Raw genomic sequence first — 22,652 nt, forward strand, 5'->3', positions numbered from 1 at the left:
TTTTCTCCTACTCTTGGTTTGACTTTTCACCTTCTTGGTAGTGTCTTTAGAAGCACAAAATTTAAAGTTGTGATGATGTCCAATATACTTTTTAAAATTTTTGCTTGTGTTTTTGCTGTCACGACTAAGAAACCTTTGCCTAATTCACACTCATGAAAATTTATGCCTATGTTTTTTTCCCCCAGAATTTCATAGTTTTAAGTGCTTGAATTTAGTACCTTGATTCATTTTGAGTTCATTTTGTAAATGGTGTGAGTTATGGATCCAGATTCATTCTTTTGCATGTGGCTATCCAGTTGCCCCATTAAAAAAAAAAAATGTTCTTTCCTCGTCAAGTTGTGTTGGAACATTGATTGAAGCAACTGATCACAAATGTGAATGATTATTTCTAGACTTTCAGTTGTATTCCATTAGTGTATATGTCTGTCCTTATGTCAGTACCACACACTCTTGAATATTGTAGCTTTGTAGCAAGTTTTGAAATTGGGAAGCAGAAGTCATTCAATTTTTTTCTTTTTTTGAGATTACTTTGGCCAGTCTGGTTTCTGTAATTTTCCATGAATATAAGACAATAATAACTATATTGTTTCCATATGGATAAGCTTGTTAATTTTACTAGAAAGGTAACTTGGTATTTGATAGAGACTGCTTTAAATCTGTAGGTCAATTTGGGGAGTATTGCCATTCTAACAATACAAAATCTTCCAATCAATGATACAGGATGTCTTTCTATTTATTTAGGTCTTTCAAAATATCTTTCAATGATATTTTGTAGTTTTCCATGTAGATGCCTTATATTTGTGTTAAAAGCTTTCCCAAGTATTTCATTCTTTTAAATGTCATTGTAAATGTAATATTTTCTTAATTTAATTTTTAGATTGTTTATTGCTTGTGTAGAGAAATAGAATTTGATTTTGTATATTGATTTTGTATTCTCTAACCTTGCTAAAGTCTTTCCTTCGCTCTAATAGTTGATTTGTGGATTCCTTAGAATTTTCTACATGTAAGGTCAGGTCAATTGCAAATAGAAATAGATTTACTTTTCCTTTCTAATCTGGAATGTCTTTTATTTCTTTTTCTTGCCAATTACTCTGAATAAAACTTCCAGTACAATGTTGAACAGACATGGTGACAGCAGACATCCTTGTCTGCTTCTCCACATCTATAATTAGGACCCCCTATTTATTAAGTTGTGCAAAGAAAGCAGAGTTCAAATCTGTGTTGCTTTGCTATTTGAAGTGGAACATGAATATACCTTGTTTCAATTCTTCTACTTTAAAATGACATAAAATATTTATTACTTTTCTATTTTGGTTTTGGGAAGATGAATTAGAATTTGACAATCCCCTTAAAAATTAAATATTATGTAAATTCATAGGACAAAGTTATGGAACATGATTAGGGAAATTCTTAAGTAGGAGATGAAGCCTTTAACCACAACCATTCTTCCTTCTTAAAGATCAGAATTATTGGGGTGTCTGGATGGCTCAGTTGGTTAAGTGACCAACTCTTGATCTCAAGGTCTTGAGTTCAAGCCCCACATTGGGTTCCATTATGGGCATGGAGCCTACTTAAAAAAAACTATATATATATATATATATATATATACATATATATATATAAAGGAATTATAGATGAATTATGCATTGTTCATTATATATGAATTATTAATGAATCATGACCTTTTTAAAAAATTTTATTTATTTAGAGAGAGAAAGCATGCATGTGCACAAGGGGGAGAAGCAGAGAGAGAGGAAGAGAAAGAATCTCAAGCAGACTCCCTGCTGGAGTGCAGAGCTCGACACTGGGTTCAAACAATGACCCCAAGATCATGACTTCAGCTGAAATCAAAAGTTGGACAGCCCAAGTGACTGAGCTATCCAGGGGCCCCAAATCATTATCTTTATTCTTGAGTAACACTGGGGTCCAGGTGACCTTCTGGAAGGCACGCAGAATGTATGCCTGCTCTGGGGACCATGAATAACCTTCCCACATCTGTTGGTGAGAGTCCTTTTATTTATGAATCCTGCTAGTGTCCTCTTTTTATGTTGTCTTGATAAATAAATTAATGTCTCAATTAATACAAAAGTAGCTTGTAAAAGGATTTCTCCTTTGGGTCAAGAATTCCTTCCTTCTGAAAAAATGAGGAAAAAAGGTTCAGAGAACTCTGTTTCTTCTGGAAATTGTATCTGGGTGTGGCCCTATAAGTAGCTGGAAGGCCCTCTGCCTGTGGGGCCTCCCACAACGAGCTACCTTGTGGTTATACATGCAGGTAGTACTGATATACGATATAAGATTCATACAAAGACAGTTATTTCAGTTCATTCAAGCTACTGTAACAAAATACCATAGTCTGGATGGGGATGGCTTATAAACAATAGAAATTTATTTCTCACGGTTCCAGAGGCTGGAAAGCCCAAGATCAAAGCGCTAACAAATTCAGGGTCCAGGGGAGCCTAGGTGGCTCAGTCAGTTAAGTGTTTGCCTTGGGCTCTGGTCATGATCCCATGGTTCTGGGATGGAGCCCTGCATCAGGCTCCTTGCTCAGGGGGGAGTCTGCCCCTCCCCCAGCTCATGCTCTCTCTTATAAAGAAATGAACAAACAAATAAATAAAATCTTAAAACAAATTCAGAGTCTGGTGGGGACTAGCTTTCTGGTTCATAGATAGCACTTTTTTTTTTTTTTTTTTCTGTATCTTCACATGAGAGAGGGGAGGGAACCATCTGGAACATCTTTTATAAAAGCACAAAGCCCATTCATGAGGCTTCATTCTTATGGCCTAGTAACTTTCCAAATGTCCCACCTCCTAATGCCATCACAATGGGGATTATATTTTAATATGAATTTTGAGAAGGGGAGGACACTAAGATTCAATATGACAAAGAGGCATCCTCAGGTTTCATGGCCACTAAAATAGCTGTTATTTGTAGCAAGTACCTATCATGGAGTTCCTGGGATAAATGCTTTCCCTGAGTTATCTCCTTTGGGCCTCACACTGTGGATGCTATCTTTAACTCCAATTCCTACCTGTAGAAGCTGACATTTAGGGGCTATAGGGGCATCAGTGTCTTTCCCCCTACCCAAGATTCTTTCTCACCCACTTTCTGTTAATCCCACCCCTTTCCTTAGTGGAAGTCTTCTGTCCAACTCCTTGCAACTCTGGTGCATTTATAATACCTTGCCCTGCAGTTCAGGGTGTGAGAGTAAGTTACCTAGGATCAGGCAATCTCGTAATGACTATCCTGATGGGATTTCCCACCATAGATTTTATATCTCGATGTTGGGAGAAAGATATATTCTTTTTTCTAGGGTCACTATATGGGAAGATGGAAGTCTGGACCATACTCCTGTCTTGCCCAATATATTGGGAGAATCCTGCCTGTTATACAAAAGAATGAGACAAACATACTAAGAGAAGCAAAAGTAAGATGCTGAGAAAAAGAATATTAATATTTTTTGAGTCTCTGAGGCCAGATCCTTTTCTAGCAAAAGGTAATAAATTACTCATTTTTGCTTATTTCCTTGAGTAAAAGTCATATCATTTGCAACCAAGAAAGTTAATTAGCTTACCCATAATTATGCAATCAAGAAGGTCGCAAAATTGGTTTAAAATCTATGTCTGGCTCCAAGTTTGTGTTCTATGTAATACTTTGTTTAGCTTATATGAACATGAACCAGATTTTTAAGTTCATCAAGTAATAGAAATAAAGGGTAGGAAATGCATATGATCACAACTGACAGACCTACTGTACATATAACCCCAAGTATTAGAATTCATGTTCAAATTGTGAGGAAGAGAAAAATGGCACAATTTTTCCAAGAAAAAAAAAAAAAAAAGCATTTCTTTCTCTCCTAGAATAAATCACCAGAGAGAGTAGTATGAGTTCTTAGGAGAGTAACTGAATATTTCCTGTGACTTTGAGTATAAATGCCTTCATCTAAGCCAAATGATCCAGTATAGCAGACTGAGGCAATGCCTGCCAGAGATTTGTGACCATGGCTGAAAGGTTGAGGAGTGGTTGATAATTAAGTTGAGCTCAAAAATTAGAATTTTATCTGTGCCTCTGGGGCCACATGTTTTTTTCTATAATGTTGCATGGTTTGTGATAAGCAGATTCCAACATACTATGTCTCTACTCTTCATTCCTTTCCCAATCCATGCACACACTGCCAGCTGAGTGCCTATCATTTACCATCAGGAAAAATTCAACATTTAAAAAAATTGTATTTATTTATTCATGAGACACACACACACACACACACACAGAGAGAGAGAGAGAGAGAGAGAGAGACAGAGGCAGAGACATAGGCAGAGGGAGAAGCAGGCTCCATGCAGGGAGCCCGATGTGGGACTCGATCCCGGGACTCCAGGATTACCCTCTGAGCCAAAGGCAGACGCTCAACCGCTGAGCCACCCAGGCGTCCCAAATTCAACATGTTTTTATTATAAATTAGCATTTAAATAAATATTAAAAAAACTATTGTAAGTACAAGTAGAGAATTACAAATACACATAATACAGTTCTCTATACATCCACACAGATATCTATTGACCATTTTTTTCATCTAAAAAACTTAATGTCGAAGTTCAAAATTACAAAAGCCCTAGCTCTAGGCTGACTGGGATATAGTAACAGTAAAAATTAATAACTAAAGGACAGACTTGATGATTAAAAACCTCCTCCTAAGTAGATCTTGGGTGAAATTGAAAGTATCAAAACAGTAGTTTCAGAATAGTTGAGAGTTCTACCCATAGTTAGAAGATTATTAATTTAAATTCATGATATATAATCAAAGCTTTTCTTAGATGTGGATTCACGAAATTCTCTATAGCTAAATAAGAAAGAATGAAGACAAACAACAAAACCTTCAGCTCAAGAAGTGAGAAGTGACTGCAAAACAAACCTAAGAAAAGAATAAGAAAGTTACTGATAATAAATAAAAGTACAGTAAATACATTAGAGTGTGAGTATTCTTTCTTGCAGAATAAATTGAAGATTGATTTTTTGGAGAAAAATTGACAAATCAATACTTGGTCTAATAGAAAAATGAGCCATAATTGCTTTGAATGTAATAGCAGGATGTAGTGATTTTGTCTAATCATTAAAATAATACACACTCAACAACAATAAAAATTAGAAAATAAGGGATCCCTGGGTGGTGCAGTGGTTTGGCGCCTGCATTTGGCCCGGGGGCACGATCCTGGAGACCCGGGATCAAATCCCACGTCGGGCTCCCGGTGCATGGAGCCTGCTTCTCCCTCTGCCTGTGTTTCTGCCTCTCTCTCTCTGTCTGTGACTATCATAAATAAAAAAATAAATAAATAAAAAAAATAAAAAAAATTAGAAAATAAAAGCAACATAAACAAAACCATTTTTGATGGATGGCTGCCTACTAAACATACCATGGTCATGGTTGATCATTTCCAAAGTGTACACAGATGTCAAACCATGTTGTACACCTGAAACTGATATAATGTTAAATGTCCATCACACCTCATTAAAAAAAGAAACCGTTTGTTTCATTTTTGACCTCCTCCCTCTTACTTGCAACATGCCTGTTTTAAATTCTAGTTGATCCCTGAACAACACAGGGTTTTGTTGTTTGACTTTAGTGCCGTCAAAAATCCACATATAACTTTTGATTCTCCAGAAACTTAACTACCAACTACTGTTGACATGAAGCCTTACAGATGAGAAATTGTCGATGAACACATACATTGTATATTCTAGGTAGTATACAATGTTTTCTTATAATATAGGCTGCTACGGAAAAGAAAATGTTAAGAAAATCATAAGGAAGAGAAAATACACCTACAGTACTGTACTATATTTATTGAAAAAAAATTGTGCGTAAGTGGATCCGTGTGGTTCAAACCCATGTTGATCAAGAGTCAACTGTAATTTATTTTTCTCCCACGGTATTATCATCCCTTCCGCACTGACATCCTCAATTTCTCATCATGTCAGACTTTCGTCTTAGAAATATCTTTGAAAAGTTATTTCCATGATTTCTCTGAACTGTCATGTGTATTTTGACCTTGATACTTGAAATCCCCAACCACAGCCTTCATGCTTGGATAACTACAGAAACCTCTCAGCTGGTATAACTGTTTTCACTTCTTGGTCCATTTGGCACAGGATCCATCAAGAGCTCTTACCTGGGAGTTGAAGAATGCAGCCACTGTTAGCATCTTGGCCGTGGAGGCTTAGGTATGGGCCGGTGGGACACTGGTTAAATATCCACATCTCTTTTTCCTTCCACTCTCCAATGTCCTACTGCTGTCTTCCATTCACCAGAGAGGGACAATGGAGCGTAACCAGCCTGCTAGCAGCCCCTTTACTTCCCTATCTTCCTCCCAGAGGTCGTTTGTCCACATAGTGTCGCTCTTTCCTTGACCCTGACTGACCCATTCTGACTCTTGCTTTGCATGTACTGTTTCCTCTGGCAGGAATTCCCTTACCCCAGGTCTTTGCCTGGCAGACAAAGTCCTACTTATCCTTCAAGATCCAGCTCCAATATCCCCACTCTCTAGCCTACACACCTTGCAGAAGCAGCAAAGTCCTAATAATGTTACAAAGAAAATGAAGGTCAGGCCCTCAACCGGCCACTTACTAGTTGATGTGACGGTGGGTGAGGAACTTCTCTGATTTTAAGCTCCTTTTTTTTTTTTTTGCAAAATAGGAATGGATATTATGCCTGCCTTGACATCCCTGCCAAGGGAAATTAAAAACACCCGTCAGAGAAAATGCTCTCCAAAATGCAAATCCTTTTACACACTTAATTCTGTTGTTGTTGCTCTTACCATCGTTCAGAATCCCCCCCCCCATTTGTTCAGTGCAAAAGCCCAGCATGGTGGGGTTCAAATATTAATTCATACCCCTCCCCCGCCCCTCCCCCATTTTGTTTTTCTACCACCTTTTTTCCTCTCTGTTCTTTTATTTCCTCCTGCCTGCCTTTCCTTTTGTGACTTGCTTGTTTATAATGCCCCTGGGTATCCAAGGACACTGCTTGCTTTTGCAGGGACATTTTACAGGTAAGGAGGGGGGGGGAGCCCCCCCACCCCGACTTTGCGTTGTAAGCTGTAAAGTTCTAGGAGCCGAGAATTCGGGTTTTTGGTCCAGGTGCGGGGGGTGTGCAGGCCCAGGGCGGGTGTGCAGGAGCGTGTGGGTGTGTGCGGGGCAGAGCAGGTGCGCGGGCCAGGGCGGGACGTGCCAGGACCCCGCAGCCCGCGCGTCGCAGCCCGCGCAGGGAGGCCGGAACCCCAGGAAGGGCGGGGTGCCGTGGCGGGCCCGGAATTCCGGGAGGGGAGCACCAATGGGCGAAGACCACAACTCCCGACGTGCACCGCGGCCGGGGCGGGTTCTACTGCCTGCTCGTCGCCCGGTTCTTTCCAGTTCTTACGACAAAGACGGCTGTCTGGGGATTGCGAAGTAGCGATTACAGAGAGACCGTAAGCTTCTGTTGGAGGCGCGGGGCCTCGCAGGCGCTTACGGGATGCGTCCCGTTCGTCTGGTGGTTGTGTGCGGTATTGCGGAACTCACAGCCGGACCGCCCGGGTTTCCATGGGGACAGTCATTGTAGACGGACGCTGTGGCGCGGCGGTTTAATTCTCCGGCGGCGGCGATGGAGCGGGACGACGCGGTCTTGACGGGGCTCATCAGGAAACTCGGTAACAGGCTGAGGTGGCCCTCGCCCCCGCCGCCCTCCTGTCGAGGCCACTCGCTGTGAATGGCCGCGTAACGTTTTGGAGGCCGGGCCGCCGCGAGCAGGCTCCCCCTGGTCCCCACCTGCCCGGGGCGTGCCCCCGCCCCCCCCCCCCCCCCCCGGGACCCCGGTCGGCCTCGGTGTGGAGTCAGCCCCGAGGCCCGGCGCCGGCCTGTGACAAGCGCGCGGCGGTTTGCTCGCCCCCCGCGCGCGGTGCCCGCGTCGGTGCCTGCCTGGGGGCTCGGGTGAGCCGGGCGGTCCCTGCCGCGGGCAATAGCCTTGCGCGGTCCTTCGGCAGGGCATCAGCTGGCGGAGATCCGCGAGCGCGCGCTGCGGAGCATCCTGTGCAAGCTGGAGCTCGGCCTGCTCGGCTGCGAGGACGTGGTGCAGGACCAGCCGCTCTTCCTGCGTCTGCTGGCCTGGTTCAACTTCCCGACCGTTCCCATGAAGGAGGAGGTTCTCAGCCTGTTGAACAGATTGGTGAAGGTGGGGTCGTCTTCAGACAACGTCGGGGGCCGCCTGGGAGGCGCAGGGCCTGATCCGGCCCGGATCAAGCCCCGCCATCCAGCCCCGCCTCGGAGTCCCTCTGCCTGTGTCTCTCTCTGGGTCTCGTGAATCAGTAAATAAAATCTAAAAAAAAAAGAAAAGAAATCGGAAGAGCGGGTGTTTGGTAGTCGTTTAACGGCAGCCTTTTTTGAAAGTTAAATAATTCGAACTTTTTTTTTTTTTTTTTAAAACAACTGGAGCTGTTGGATTTGAGTTCTCCTGAGTCTAATGCTCACCTTCCTCTTCTCTTATTTCTAATGTTGAAGCTCCCACATTGTCTCTACTGAAATAACTCCTGCGTGCTGGCGTGTTCTGATTTTTGGAATCCTTTTTGGAAGTTGGTATTTGTCATTGCGTTTTTCCTTGTGTTTTGTTTTGCATATTAAAAGTTACATGTGTCTGTATGAAAGAGGACGTGTTAACGTTACAGACCATGGTTAATGAATATGCAATTGCATTTTTTTTTCCTTTTCTTATTGTTTTAAAGATTTTATTTGTTTATTTGAGTCGGAGAGAGCGAGAGAGAGCGAGCGCACTAGCAGGGGGAGCAGCAGGCTCCATCCCAGGACTCTGAGATCATGACCTGAGCCCAAGGCAGATGCTTAACCCACTGAGCCTCCCAGGCGCCCCTGAAATTGTGTGTGTGTGTGTGTTTAAGATTTTATTTATTTATTTATTCATGAGAGAGTGAGAGAGAGAAAGAGAGAGAGAGAGAGGCAGAGACACAGGCAGAGGGAGAAGCAGGCCCCATGCAGGGAGCCCGACGTGGGACTTGATCCCAGGACCCTGGGACCACGCCCTGGGCTACAGGCAGGCTCTAAACCACTGAGCCACCCAGGGATCCCCTGAAATTGTATTTTTCCATACCTGTTTTTCAGATTTGTGTACCTCAGCCTGTCTTGAGAGTAGTTGTCAGGGTCAAATGTCAGAAGTGCAAGTGTGATCTTTCAAAACTGTAAGTCACTATGAGTCCTAAGATTTATGTGACTTGGGCATTCTTTGGCTGGAAATAGGAAAGGATAGGGTGAGAGTCCGAGGAGAGAGGTGATCCATTGAATAAGTAACATTTTACAGTGTGCATGTCTCGTGCTCAGCGTCTGGGCTTTTCTCTCCTAAATGTTACCACATGGTTTATGTATGTCTCTGAATCTATGTCTTGTACATGGAAGCTCTTTACTTTTGGGTATAGGAATGCAAGATTTATTTTTTAAATTTAGTTTTATTTTTTTAAAGGTTTTATTTATTAATCATGAGAGACATGGACAAAGGCAGAGACACAGGCAGAGGGAGAAGCAGGCTCCCTATAGGGAGCCTGACGTGGGACTCGATCCCAAGACCCCAGGATCACGCCCTGAGCCAAAGGCAGACAGATGCTCAACCGCTGAGCCACCCAGGTGTCCCAAGATTTATTTTTCATAAAAGGAGCATTTAGTATACTAAAAATAATTTCATGTTTTTCTTGCTGTAGAATAAAGTGTAGAAATTTTGATATATGGAGTTATTCTCAAGACTCTTCTCTTATTCTTTCAGTATCCCCCAGCAGTCCAGCACTTGATTGATCTTGGTGCTGTCGAATTCTTATCTAAACTTCGTTGTAATGTGGAGCCAAATCTACAGGCTGAAATTGATGGCATTCTGGATGGACTTTTTATTCTTCCTTCAGTAGATGCTGCATCTTACCAAACCAAACAAACTGGTAATTCATTGGAATCAATCTGTTGCATTCTGTTAAAATACAAATATATTGGTTCTAGTGGTAAATTCTAAGGAAAGGGATCTTAGGTTAAAATAAAAAAGATCCTCTCACCCAACTTATTTTTCTCTCATTAACTTACTTACTTGAGCTTGACCTTTTCCCCTTTTTCTACAGTTATTCAGGGGATGATACATACGTATTTATTGCCTTTTTTTTTTTTTTTTTTTTTTTTTTTTTGGTAAAGGGGCCTAAAAGATGCCAGAGATTTTCTTTTCCTTAGGCTAGTTTGACAGATTATTCCTACGATAGTAACAAATCTTCAACAATAACAGTAATAACAATACTGTGTTCCCATTGTTATTGCAACTGAACTGGTGTTCATCAATCACATGTCACAATCCCATGTGACAGAGAGTCATCAAAGATATTGAAAGATAGTGCCTGACTGCTTTGTGTCCGACAACTTTTTCCTTAAAGGTGTTAATTAAAGTTGAAGTAGTCAGAAACTACCTAATAAGAGTAAGAGGGTGGAGGGGGATGGACTAAGGATCCTCTTGAATAAATACTTTGTAGCAGGTTCTTTATGTACATTGTAGATGTTTTCATTCTAACAAATAGTTGTATTTGCTGAACCATAAAAGAGACAGGGAACCCCCTTTCCCCATTAAAAACGGACTCAGCATTTACATTTTTTTCCTCTGTAGGAAGACTCCTCAGAGAAAAAAAACTTATTTTTCTAGTTTTTAAAATGATTGAAAAGTAAGTTTAAAATTTGAAAAGAGTAAATTTCACTTTTAACAAATAAGGAGCCATTAATATGGTGATATGTATTTTCTTATCAGAAATGCCACAACAACCTGAAATCTTAATAGGATATTTTCCTAAAGACAAAAGTAATCTCCAGCAGATGGAAGTGTCTCCACGACCAATGGGTGTGTATGTATAGAGAAGTAGATCCTGTTAATCTGGTAAATCAGAAATTAATGTACTTTTCCTTATTGTTCCTTATTGTGGTTAGACTGGAATATTTCAGCACTAAACTGAATGTTTGTTTCCTCAAATTAAAGATACAGAGTTTAAAGGGTAGAATTTTATGTTATTCTAACTGCATTTGAGCAACAGTATAGGAGGGTGGGAATGGTGGCAGTACTCAGGGCTTACCGAACACAGACTTGTGAGGAACTGTGCCATGCACTATATATATATCATGTTAATTATTCTCCAGCTCACTAAGTGATGCTCTTCTTCCAGTTACTCAAGCTGAAGTCTCAGGATTGTTTTGGTTTCTTCATTATTCATTCAGTCATTCATTCATTCATTCATTTATCTTTATCCCAGCATCTAGCTAATTGAAGTGTTCTGGTTTAGAGCCTCTCTTGCTCTCCCTGGAATCTCATCTAGGTCTTTTCATGTCTCTGCTCCCATGTCGCCTCCTCAGAGACCTTTTGAGAACTCTATCTAGCCAGGGATCACTTACTGCCTATGTTTAGTTTTCTTCCTGACGTATATCATGATCTGAAATTACATATTTATGTACCTCTTGTTTGTCTCTGTTGTTAAAAGCTTAATGATATGGGCAGCCCAGGTGGCTCAGCGGTTTAGCGCCACCTTCAGTGCAGGGCCTGATCCTGGAGACCCAGGATCGAGTCCCACGTCAGGCTCCCTGCATGGAGCCTGCAGCTCCCTCTGCCTGTGCCTCTGCCTCTCTCTCTTTGTGTGTCTTCTCATGAATAAATAAATAAAATCTTAAAAAAAAAAAATGCTAAATGGTAGCTATGTACACTGCTTTATCCCCAATGCACAGAACAATGCCAAAAACATATTAGGCATTCAGTATGTATTCTTTGAATGAATGAATGAATCTTCATTGGAGTCCCAGTGAACTTGATAGTTACTATCCCATTTGACTGATGAAGGCACTGAGGCTTAGAAAGGATAAAATCTTCGTTCTGGGTGCTGCACTTAGGGAATGATGAAATAAGCATGTACCGAAACAGTTTATTACCTGCACAGTTGAAAATGTTGCGTCCATATCTGCTCATGTCAAGTATTCACTTTAACTCTGTTTGGAAGCTCTCTTACTAAAAAGTTTCATAGAAATTCTCTGGTTGAATAACTCTTTCTGTAAAAGTTCTGTTAGGCTTGTTAGGCAGCTTTGGTTTGGAAATGGTAGTTTCTTTGTGTTTCTGATTAAGAGGTTTCATTGAGTGACAGTAAGAGACACCGGAAGGGAGAGAGTATGTCCAGGGCTGGGGAGGTGGGCACTTGAGTACAGCTGTTGAAAACATTAGGGATCATTGAGATGGTAATATTTTGTCATGGGAATTGCAGTTTGTGGATTGATGATACACCTTATTTTGGATACATCTTTTTGTGTGCTGTATAAGTCTGTCCTTCCCTCCACCCTGCCCTTACTTTTCTGTTAGAGAGTAAATCCTGCTTGGATGTTAGCACTTTTGAAAGAAACAACTGTGCTATATTTGTGTGTTTAATAATGCTGTTATCTAAATGCAGAGATTTCGTGCTCTTTTCAAAGCATTTGGCAGAAAGAATATTTGCCACTTGGAAGAGATTATGTAGATACTAGATACTGTTTCTCAGCATTGCCACCTTGTACAATATAAGGGCTGTTAAAAAATAATTTGAATCGAGTAGTTTGAAATTGTTGGTTTCTCAGATTTCTTTTAATCTTGAGTGCTGAGATTTGATCTTCAACCTTATGGTCTTCAAGTCATTTTCAAAGAAGTTTTAACATCTAACACCACTTAGGATATTTGATCATGAGTAATTAAATATAGTATATGATTATGTTTATATCATATTTAATTTCTACGATTAACGATCTCCAAATGCCAGTTCCTTTTATGTTAAATTTAAGCTTTGTGTTCTGGTTAGCCACAGGGTAAAACAGAAAATGTAATAGAAACTTTAAATGTCATTCGATATTGTTTTGTGTTTAATGCCCTTCTAATAATACATGGATTCTCTGTAAATTATGAAAATAGAGCTCTCTTATTTATCCTGTTAGGGAACAGATTTGCAGCTGACCTTGTTTGGTATATTTGAGGTTACTGTAAGATGTAGCTTTATTTGAGGGATTGTTTTCAGGGTAAAGCCTTACTTTTTGCATTGTGAGTCTGTCAACATTGTCTTTGATCCCATAAATTTTGCTGTTGCATTAACAGTGAATCAGACTGTGAAGTGTTTGAAGTTTTCTACGTTTCCTTGGCTACCCCTGACTACAACAGATAGACATGTTCTCTCCTCTAATGAAAGGTATGGTACCTAATGTGTGTCAGGTTATTTTGGTTCATTTATAGCCATTTTCACCAAGAAAAAAGTATTACTGTACATTTTCACCAAGAAAAAAAAATACTAAGTGGCTATGAAAGGTAGTAATGGGAATATATGAATGATTTTTCACTGTTTCAAAAAGCAGGCCAGAAAAATTCCTGTTTGCCCTTATCAGGCTACACATCCTTTTTTTTTTTTTTTTTTTGTGGTTGGAATCTTGTATATTTTTTGGTGGCATGAGTCCTCTCTTATTGACCAGATTCTCTGATTACTTATGTTCTTGGCTAATAAAACTGGGAAAAAATTAAACATAAATGCAGTCTTTTAAAATGCAGTCTTTTTTAGTGGACAGCATATCCAGTGGACAATATAGAGACCAACTTGCTAGAGTTAGGACTAAGTAAACAGCTGGATGCTATTAAATGTATTTTGATGCTAGCACTTCCTTTTGAGTATCGAGTATTTTTTTTTTTTTTTTAAGATTCTATTTATTTATTCATTAGAGACACAGGCAGAGGGAGGAGAAGCAGGCTCCATGCAAGGAGCGGGATGTGGGACTCTATCCTGGGAATCCGAGATCATGCCCTGAGCCAAAGGCAGATGCTCAACTGCTGAGCCACCCTGGCGTGCCATGGTGCTGGCACTTCCAAGGCATCAGTAAATTCTCTTGGATCAACATATTGAAGAAGTGTACAGTATACTTGGGCAGGGGGCAGAGGTGGTTTTGAGGTCAGCTCTGAATCAGGCCTCATGGAAGAGATTATGACTTCTAGGGCACACTTCTGGATGGTGTGGACTGGAGCTGGTCTGAGAGAGGCAGTGTGGATTCTTCAGGTGGGAGGTAAATGATTGCTGAATCCCTAGGTGGGCACATATTACCTGAGGGCTGTCCTCTGTTTGGGATAAGAGAAGAATCCCAGCTTGATTCACTCCACAAAGGAAGAGTGGTAAGGAATTTAATTTCTAGAATTTAACTATATATTTGCTATAATATTTTTTGTCTTACTTTCTAATTCATTTAGCAGATTTCATTGCATTCTGTGCCCTTTGACTTCCTTGATTTCATTTTGTAGCACTGTTGATAGTCTTTGCATACAATGGTGGATACCGTGTAGTGCTTGCTCTTGAGGAAGGTCTAGTAGGGGATAGAAAGGCATCAACATGAAGTTGCCAGAGCACCAGTTATAAGCATGTGGAGGAAGGACCTATCCCAGAGTTCTTGATTAGGAAAAAGATCTAGTAGGAAGGCTTCCCGGGAGAAGTGAAGTCTCAGTCTCAGGTCTCAACCTGAAGAACTGTTAATAGAGTCATTATGCCACTAGGTTACTTAGACTCTGGTATAGATAATTCTTTTTAAAAATAAATAATGAGGGGTGCCTGAGTGGCTCAGTCAGTTAAGTGTCTGCCTTTGACTTGGCTTGGGTAGTGATCCCGGGGTCCTGGGATCGAGCCCCGTGTTGAGCTCTCTGCTCAGTGGGGAGCCTGCTTCTCCCTCTGCCTCTGCTTGCCACTCTCCTTATTCTCTGTCAAGTGAATAAATAAAATCTTAAAAAAAAATGGTATTTTTTTTTGTAGCTCTTTAAGAAGTAGTAACCATACTTTAATTTGGAACACCTGTGAGCTACTGAAGGACGTTATCATGCAAGACTTTCCTGCTGAAATTTTCCTTCAAAGGCCAAAAATTGTTCAGGTACGTATGCTCTGTAATTGTTTTAGATTTTGAAATAGAGAACTTTTTACAATGAAACAAATTTTGCAAAAGCAGAAGTCAGTCCTTAGGAAGTAATTTACTGTATTTAAAAAATGAAGTATTCAGTTTCTGAAACTTCTTTGAATGGTGGTAGTTCTTCTGATAGGAGGTAGTCTCATTTGACATATGCAGTTTGAGCACCTTGAATTTACCCTTTATGAGTCACCTAAATGGGAGAATGGACTTTGGAAATTGAGATTGGGCCATAGTAACCCTTCCTAACAGTGAGAATAGCATTGCTTTTTGAGTATCGAGGATAGGTCAGGCAGTGCTAGATGCTGTGGAAATAAGGTCATAGTGAGCAGTTCAGATGAATTCTTTGCAATCTAGTCTATTGTTTGTACAGTAGAGCTGGGGATCCTGCATCTGGGATCCTGGCATATCTATAGCCTCTAGTAATACCTTAGCACCTCACTCACCATCCCAGGGCTGGACTGCATGCTTCTGAATGGCAGCTATTACTACATACTATTGCCATTGTCAAAAGACAGCAGAGGAAAAGCTGTTCATTGCCAAAATGTGGCAAAAATGATTTAGAGTTGCAGAAGGCTTGCTGTGATTTTTAAAAAGTACTGTGTAACTTAATGGGGAATAATTCATGTGTTCTTTCAGAATAGCAACTCAACTAACAGATTTTAGATAAAACACTGACTTGTCTATTTAAATTTTATTTTCTTGCTTTGTCCCATCTTTTGCTTTATGCTAAGTCATTTTTGCCTGTTTCCATTTCTTGGTCTTAAAAATATTTTGCAAGTTACTTTATTTCCTTTGGTGGTTCATTTGACCTTACTTGAATTCCACATCCATCTTCCCTTGATGACTTTCATTGCTCTTCTTTATTTCAGAGCCTTTTATCTCTGTTGAAACTGGCCTTTGGTGGAGATGGAAGACATCGCCTGGCATTACAGTCAGTGTCCTGCTTGCAGCAGCTGTGCACATACTTAAGAAACAGACTTAACTTTCACCGAGATCCAGGTTTTTTCTCCAGTAAAGAAGGTATTTATGTTTGTTTGTTCATTAGTCATTGATGGTATTTGCAGATTTTTTGAGTATTATATTTACTGTATAGATTTTCACAATATAAACTCCTTATTCTTAAATGTAATCAAATGATCATCTTTGAAAACCAATTGTGTGAATGACAGAACCACTCATAATCCCATCCTCTTTTTTGGTAAGAGCCATTTGCAAGATGTTTTTCTTTTCTCTTAGGCATATAGTGCTGTTGGGAACTAAGAACTAGAATTTTGAGTTCAGCTATTCATTTGGGACCTTGAACATTTTGGAAAGTTATTTGTATTAATAGATTGTTTGGTTTGAAGAATAACAATTTGTATTTTGTTAATAGTTTTTAACCTTTGGTATATTTTACTTAATTTATTTTAAAATAATCTCTTCAGGGTAGCCCGGGTGGCTCAGTGGTTTAGCGCTGCCTTTGGCCCAGGGCGTGATTCTGGAGACCTGGGGATCGAGTCCCACGTCGGGCTCCCTGCATGGAGCCTGCTTCTCCCTCTGCTTGTGTCTCTGCCTCTTTCTCTGCATCTCTCTGTGTCTCTCATGAATAAATAAATAAAATCTTAAAAAAAAAAAAATCTCTTCACTCAACATGGGCTTGAGCTCACAACCCCAAGATCAAGAATTACATGCTGTAGTGACTGAGCCAGCCAGATGCCCCGGGTTTGTATTTTATGAAAACTATTTTTATGCAACTTGCGATGTAGTTCATTTATTATATGATAGCAGTGCCAGACTTTTAAGGAAGAAAGCACCACCTAATGGCCAAATAAAGCACTAGACTGGCTTTGTCGAAACAGTATTTATAATTTAGGAATTCTATGCACTTATTCATTGAAAGTTGAATATTAAGTTACAGTGATTTGTCATCATGCTTCACAATTAATCCCTATTCTGTTCAGAGTTTCCCTGATTCTATACCACTTGAATACTTATGCTGTACATTAACTTTATTATAGGTCTCAGAGGGCATTGAGTTCTTCATTAACATTCTTGAAATAGAGCGTTTTCTGAATGACTGATAACAGAGAGCTGTAGGTACCCCATATTTCATCAGAATTAAGAGTTATACTGTTGATTAAAATAGTATCTTTGAAGATTTATTCATGTATTAATGTTTATCTATTACTAGCTATATGCCAACTGATGTTCTAGTCTCTAGGGGGGTTAACACTGAACAAAGCAGATAATGTGCCTGCCCTTCTGAGCTTATCCATGAGAAGGTTGGGAATAGGAAATAAATGAGTAAACAAGTTCGTTTCAGATGAGAAGTGCTTAAAGGAAATAGGAAGGGTGGTATGACCGAAGGTGACCAGGGAAACGTGGCTTACCTGGATAGGATGGGCGGAGAGAGTCTCTCAGAGGAGGTGACCTGAAGGGTGAGAAGGAACCATCTATTTGAAGAGCTGCAGGGACAGTATTCCTGGAGGATTGGGGGCCTCAGAAATGAGGTGACCTGCCTGAGGAACAGCAAACCAGGCTGGTGTGGTGAGTGGAGTAGAGTGAGCAGGGAATGGGGCACAGAGAGGGGATGGGGTGAGATCAGAGAGGTAACCAGGGGCCAGAGTGTGTTCAGATTTGTACATCTTAGTAAGCCTTTCTTCTCTTCTCTTCTCTTCTCTTCTCTTCTCTTCTCTTCTCTTCTCTTCTCTTCTCTTCTCTTCTCTTCTCTTTCTTTTCTTTCTTTATGATAGACATAGAGAGAGAGGCAGAGACACAGGAGGAGGGAGAAGCAGGCTCCATGCCAGGAGCCCGATGCGGAACTCGATCCCGGGACTCCAGGATCGCGCCCTGGGCCAAAAGCAGGCGCTAAACCGCTGAGCCACCCAGGGATCCCCTTAGTAAGCATTTCATATTTTCTTTGTAGTGCAGTGAGACGCTCTTGGAGAACTTTTTTTCCTCTGCAGATACCTTTATTTTACTTAAGTCTTGAAAAAAATTATGGTAAAATATGTATTGCATAAAGTATGCCATCGTAACCATTTAGAACTATGCAGTTTTATTGGCATTAATTGCATTCATAGTCTTGTGCAACCATCACCATTATCTGTTCTCAAACAGTTTTCATCACCCTAAATAGAAGCTCTGTGACCATTTAGCCATGTTCCCCATGTCCCCTTCCCTCTGCAGCCACTGATAACCTCTCTTCTACAATCGGTCTCTAAATTTGTCTGTTCTTAGTACTTCTTACAAGTGGAATCATGCATTTGTCCTTTTGTGTCTGGCTGATTTCACTGAGCATCATGTTGTCAAGGTTCATCCATGCTTCAGCTGTGTCAGAACTTCATTCCTTTTTACGGATAATGTTCCACTGAATGGATAATGCCACATTTGGCTCATTCATTTACCTGTTGATGGGCATGTGAGTTGTTTTCGCCTTTTGGCTCTCATGAATAATGTTTTGGTGAACATCGGCACATCTGTTTGAGCTCCTGTTTTCAGTTCTGTTGGGTATACCTGAGAGTGGAATTGCTGGGTTATATGTTCATTCTACATATAGCCATCTGAGGAACCACCAACCTGTTGGCCACAGTGGCTGCCTCATTTTACTTCCCAGCTGGCAACCTATGATGCTTCCAGTTTCTTCACATGCCACCAACACTTGTTACTTTCCCTTTTAAAAATCACAGTCATCCTAGTAGGTGTGAGGTGGTATTTCACTATGGTTCTGATTTGTATTTCCCTACAGACTATTCATTAATGACTAGTGGGTGATTTCCTATTGACTTTTTACATGCATATTGGCCATTTGTGTATCTTCTTTGGAGAAATGTCTTTTAAAGTCCTTTGCCCTGGGTGCCTGGGTGCCTTAATGTGTTAAGTGTTTGCCTTTGGCTCAGTTCATGATCACAGGGTCCTGGGATCGAGCCCTGCGTCGGGCTCCCCACTTAGCAGGTGGAGTCTCCTCTCTCTGCCCCTCTTCCTGCTCGTCGTTCAGACTCCACTCAGCTCAGAGCCTGACAAGTGGCTAGATCTCCTGACCCTGAGATCATTACTTGAGCTGAAATCAAGAGTCGAAAGCTCAACTGAGCCACCCAGGCACCCATGGTGGTTTATTTATTTATTTATTGTTGAGTTTAGGAGTTCTTTATATATCCTGATTATAAAGTCTTTTTTAGATCTATGATCTGTAGGTATTTGTTCTCACTCTATAGGTTTTCAGTTTCTTCATAATGTCCTTTGATGCATAAAAGTTTTTTTTTTTTAAATTTTTTTTTTAAGATTTTATTCATGAGGGACATACAGAGAGGGTCAGAGATATAGAGGAAGAGGCGGGACTTGATCCCAGGAACCTGGGATCATGACCTGAGCCAAAGCAGACCTCAACCACTGAGCCATCCAGGTTCCCAAAGGTTTTTGATTTTGATGAAGTCCAATTTATCTTTGTTTTCTTTGGTTGTGCTTTTGGTTTCATGTTTAAGGATCTATTGCCAAATCCAAGATCGTGAAGATTTACCTCTATATTTTCTACTGAGAGTTTATGGTTTTTATTTAGTTATTTATCTTTAAATTTAAAAAATTTTAAAAATATTTATTTATTTATTTTGAGCTTATGGTTTTAACTCTTATATTTAGGTTGTTGATTCTTTTTGAGTTCATTTTTACATGTGGTTTGAGGTAGGGTTTCTCGTAGAGTTGTGAGCAGCGGAGTGCATGACCTGCTATTTTGCTTTGGCAGTCCTGAATGTTACAAGTCAATAGTGCTGGCTTGAAGGCTAGAGATAATCAGGTCACTTAGATATAAATCTAAATGTGCTAAGTGAATACTTCAAAAAGGTTGATCTTTACTTTTACCCCAATAGAAGTGTTTTTACAAAACATCTTAACTTTGTTAATGTTTTTTTGGAAGAATGACATAAAAATTCCGTAATCATAATTTGTTGCTATTGAGGGATAATTTTATTTTATTTTTTTCCTCTTAGATACAGTTTCCCAGAATTCTTCTTTGTCATACTGTCATGAAGTTAGAGTTATTCATCATTCTCAGAATCCTTCTCTGGGAAGCAGTAGCCCCCGGCCTTCTGTGGTTGGACGCACAGGCCAGCGACCCAGAGGAGATGGCCAGGATTGGGATGCTGTGTCTTCCAGGTGACCGTTGAAATGCCCAGTTAACTTGTGCATGTGTGTTTTGGTTTCAGAGGGAGATTAATATTTTTCTCTATCTTTTCTTTTGGAATATTACCACAGGTATTGGCCTTGTGTTGAACCAGTGGTTTTCATACTTTTTTTGACTGTGAGCCACAGTAAGAAATAATCTTAGTTTTAACTCAATACTCAGTACACAGATGTATGTTCTTATGTGTGTGTATAGGTATGTTTGTGTGTTTGTACGCTGTGTGTGTATTCCTGCCAAAATAAGGTGTTCACAAAATACTCCCTTGATTCCCTGTGCTACATAGTAAACTGTATTTTCTGTTTTTTTCCATTTGATTAAAAAAAAGATTGATGATTTTGACCTATTAAATTATTTTTATCAGCCACAAATGGAATGCAATCTAGTTTAAAAGCATAGGTTTAGATGATAGATAATATTTTGATAGTATTTCAAACCCGCATTTGTAAGTCTAAACATAGTTTAAATGCATCAGTATTTACTATTAAAGGGAATGATTGGAGGCTATAAAACAAAGGTTCATTTAAGATGCACAATTTATGGTCTTTTACTTATTTGTGTAAATATAGATTTTTATATATTAACTTTGTTTAACGGGATTGGCATGGGTGTTTGTGTGTTACCTCATCCCTAGGCTACCAGCATCTTATAAACATATTAGTCTCTTCTTTTGGTGTCATCTTAATAAATGCTCAGTGAGATGAATACTCCTCTGTTGGCTTGATTATTTACTCATGACTCTGCTGTTGCTACAAGCTGACACTGATTCATGCTGGCTGCATGGTTGGTGTTACACCAAGTGCTATACATGCTTTATCTCCTTTACTTGTCATCCTGACAATCCTGTAATAGCATTGGTATTATCATCGTCATCATTTTACAGGCAAACGTGGTTGGGAAAGGCAATGAGCCTTGCCCCAGTTTATATAGTTGGTGAAGAGGAAGGCTGGTGTTGAGACAGTATGAGCTGAGAGCCTGTGCTCCTAGTCCTTCTGTAGGAGTTACTTGGTCAGGCATGGTTTTTCTCTTTATTCTGGGAAAGCCTTTCTGTCTTGTTCTCTAAGTTGTATCTGGTGTGCTGCGTGCATATAAATTCTCACTCCTCTCTCAACACCATCCTCACGGGGCTTGTTAGAGTTTGAGAGAAGCCCACCTCATTTTCGTATTTTGGGATGTTGAAATTGAAGAAATGACAAAAGATATATTAAATTTGGGGAGTTTTACATGTTCAATAGCATTAGTATATCTGGGATTCAGCTTCAATTATGGATAACATTAAAAGTAAAAAATTTGAGGTCCTTTATAAATGTGAGTTTTAGGCCTTTCTATAGCACTTTATCCCCACCCCTTCACTTGACACCTAAGGTAAGAATTTTTTATGAAGAAAGCCATGAAATATGGGATGATCCACTTTTGGTACATTTTCAAAATCATGATGTGATGCTGAATGTACTAAATGAAGTAATCCATTTCTCCTCATGTTTTTCTGGCATTTTCTAGCATTCTTCAGTTGCTAACACTGGCTTATTTAGAACATTTGGTGAAAATCACTGAAAATCTAGGAAACTATAAACGATTTAGTTTTGCCTCTAAGTTGATTACAGAAGAACTTTGCTATGAATTGGCTTGCTTTTCTCTAGAAACAAATGGATTATTAGTGGTAATGTTGATTGCTCTTCTAGGAATTTTGAGAACATCATTTTGAAAAGCGATATATGAGTGCATTTTTGGTTTCATTTACAGTTTTGACCTATCTTTATGGAATTTAATCTTATAATTTGTCAAGGTTTCACAAATCTGACCACATTGTTGCATGAAACAATGTAGTTGTGTCTAACATGAGGCTTCTCATGTGCCAGACAGCAGAGATGCAGTAAACCTTTTTGTGAGCTGTTTCCATATTCAAGGATTATCATTTGTTTATTTTACAGTGGAAGTAGTAGTCATGCTCCTGTGAACTCTAGGATCTCTGTGCATTCGCCTTTGGATGTGGTACACATAGATCTGCCTGAGCTGGAGGCCGAAGACACTCTGGAACTACAATTCCAGCAGCTCAGTCTGCCCCAGTTCTGTGTCTCCGTTCTGCAATCAGCAGTTCCTCTCTTAAGAACAGGTTAGCTGTTTTTGAAGTCATAGTTCTTGTTATGTAATTTATCGCTGTTTTGTCCATTTTGTGGGACTCTTTTCTTCTTTTCACTTACCTGTGTTAGGAACTTGCTTTTTTTTTGTTAGGAGCTTTTTTATAAAGATTTTATTTATGTGAGAGAGGAGAGAGAGAGAGAGTAAGCTCAAGTGAGCACTATTTGGGGGAGGGGCAGAGGGAGAAGCAGACTTCTCTGCTGAGCAGAGCAAGGATCCTGGTGCGGGACTTGATTCTAGGACCCTCGGTTCATGACCTGAGCTGAAGGCAGATACTTCACTGTCTGAGCCACCCAGGCGCCCCTGGGATACAAATTCTTAGAATTTAATAAAGTCTTAATATTGTCCAAGTGAATGTGGATGACATGAGCATTGTTTGGATAGAGTATCC

General features: G+C 40.0%; 1 protein-coding gene across 10 annotated transcripts in view; it reads left to right on the forward strand.

Annotated features, from left to right (window-relative positions):
- The first annotated feature begins 7,361 nt into the window (after window positions 1–7,361).
- RTTN (rotatin) overlaps window positions 7,362–22,652 on the forward strand; it is a 142,471-nt gene continuing 127,180 nt past the window's right edge. For 5 of the 10 annotated variants that reach the window (XR_012028187.1, XR_012028186.1, XR_012028188.1 and 2 more), the window contains exons 1-9: window positions 7,362–7,673; window positions 8,007–8,194; window positions 9,785–9,950; window positions 10,793–10,882; window positions 13,136–13,226; window positions 14,820–14,934; window positions 15,840–15,990; window positions 19,932–20,097; window positions 22,054–22,235. Coding sequence is in view for 6 of the 10 variants with exons in the window: in XM_072820524.1 (XP_072676625.1) it covers window positions 7,628–7,673; window positions 8,007–8,194; window positions 9,785–9,950; window positions 10,793–10,882; window positions 13,136–13,226; window positions 14,820–14,934; window positions 15,840–15,990; window positions 19,932–20,097; window positions 22,054–22,235 (1,195 nt within the window). In the remaining 4 variants the exon portion in view is untranslated. The remainder of the gene's footprint in view (window positions 7,674–8,006; window positions 8,195–9,784; window positions 9,951–10,792; window positions 10,883–13,135; window positions 13,227–14,819; window positions 14,935–15,839; window positions 15,991–19,931; window positions 20,098–22,053; window positions 22,236–22,652) is intronic. The other 5 variants (XR_012028185.1, XM_072820483.1, XM_072820491.1 and 2 more) reach the window with 5 other exon arrangements.

The sequence above is a fragment of the Canis lupus genome, chromosome 1 (assembly GCF_048164855.1).
Source record: "Canis lupus baileyi chromosome 1, mCanLup2.hap1, whole genome shotgun sequence".
Taxonomy (NCBI): Eukaryota; Metazoa; Chordata; class Mammalia; order Carnivora; family Canidae; genus Canis; species Canis lupus.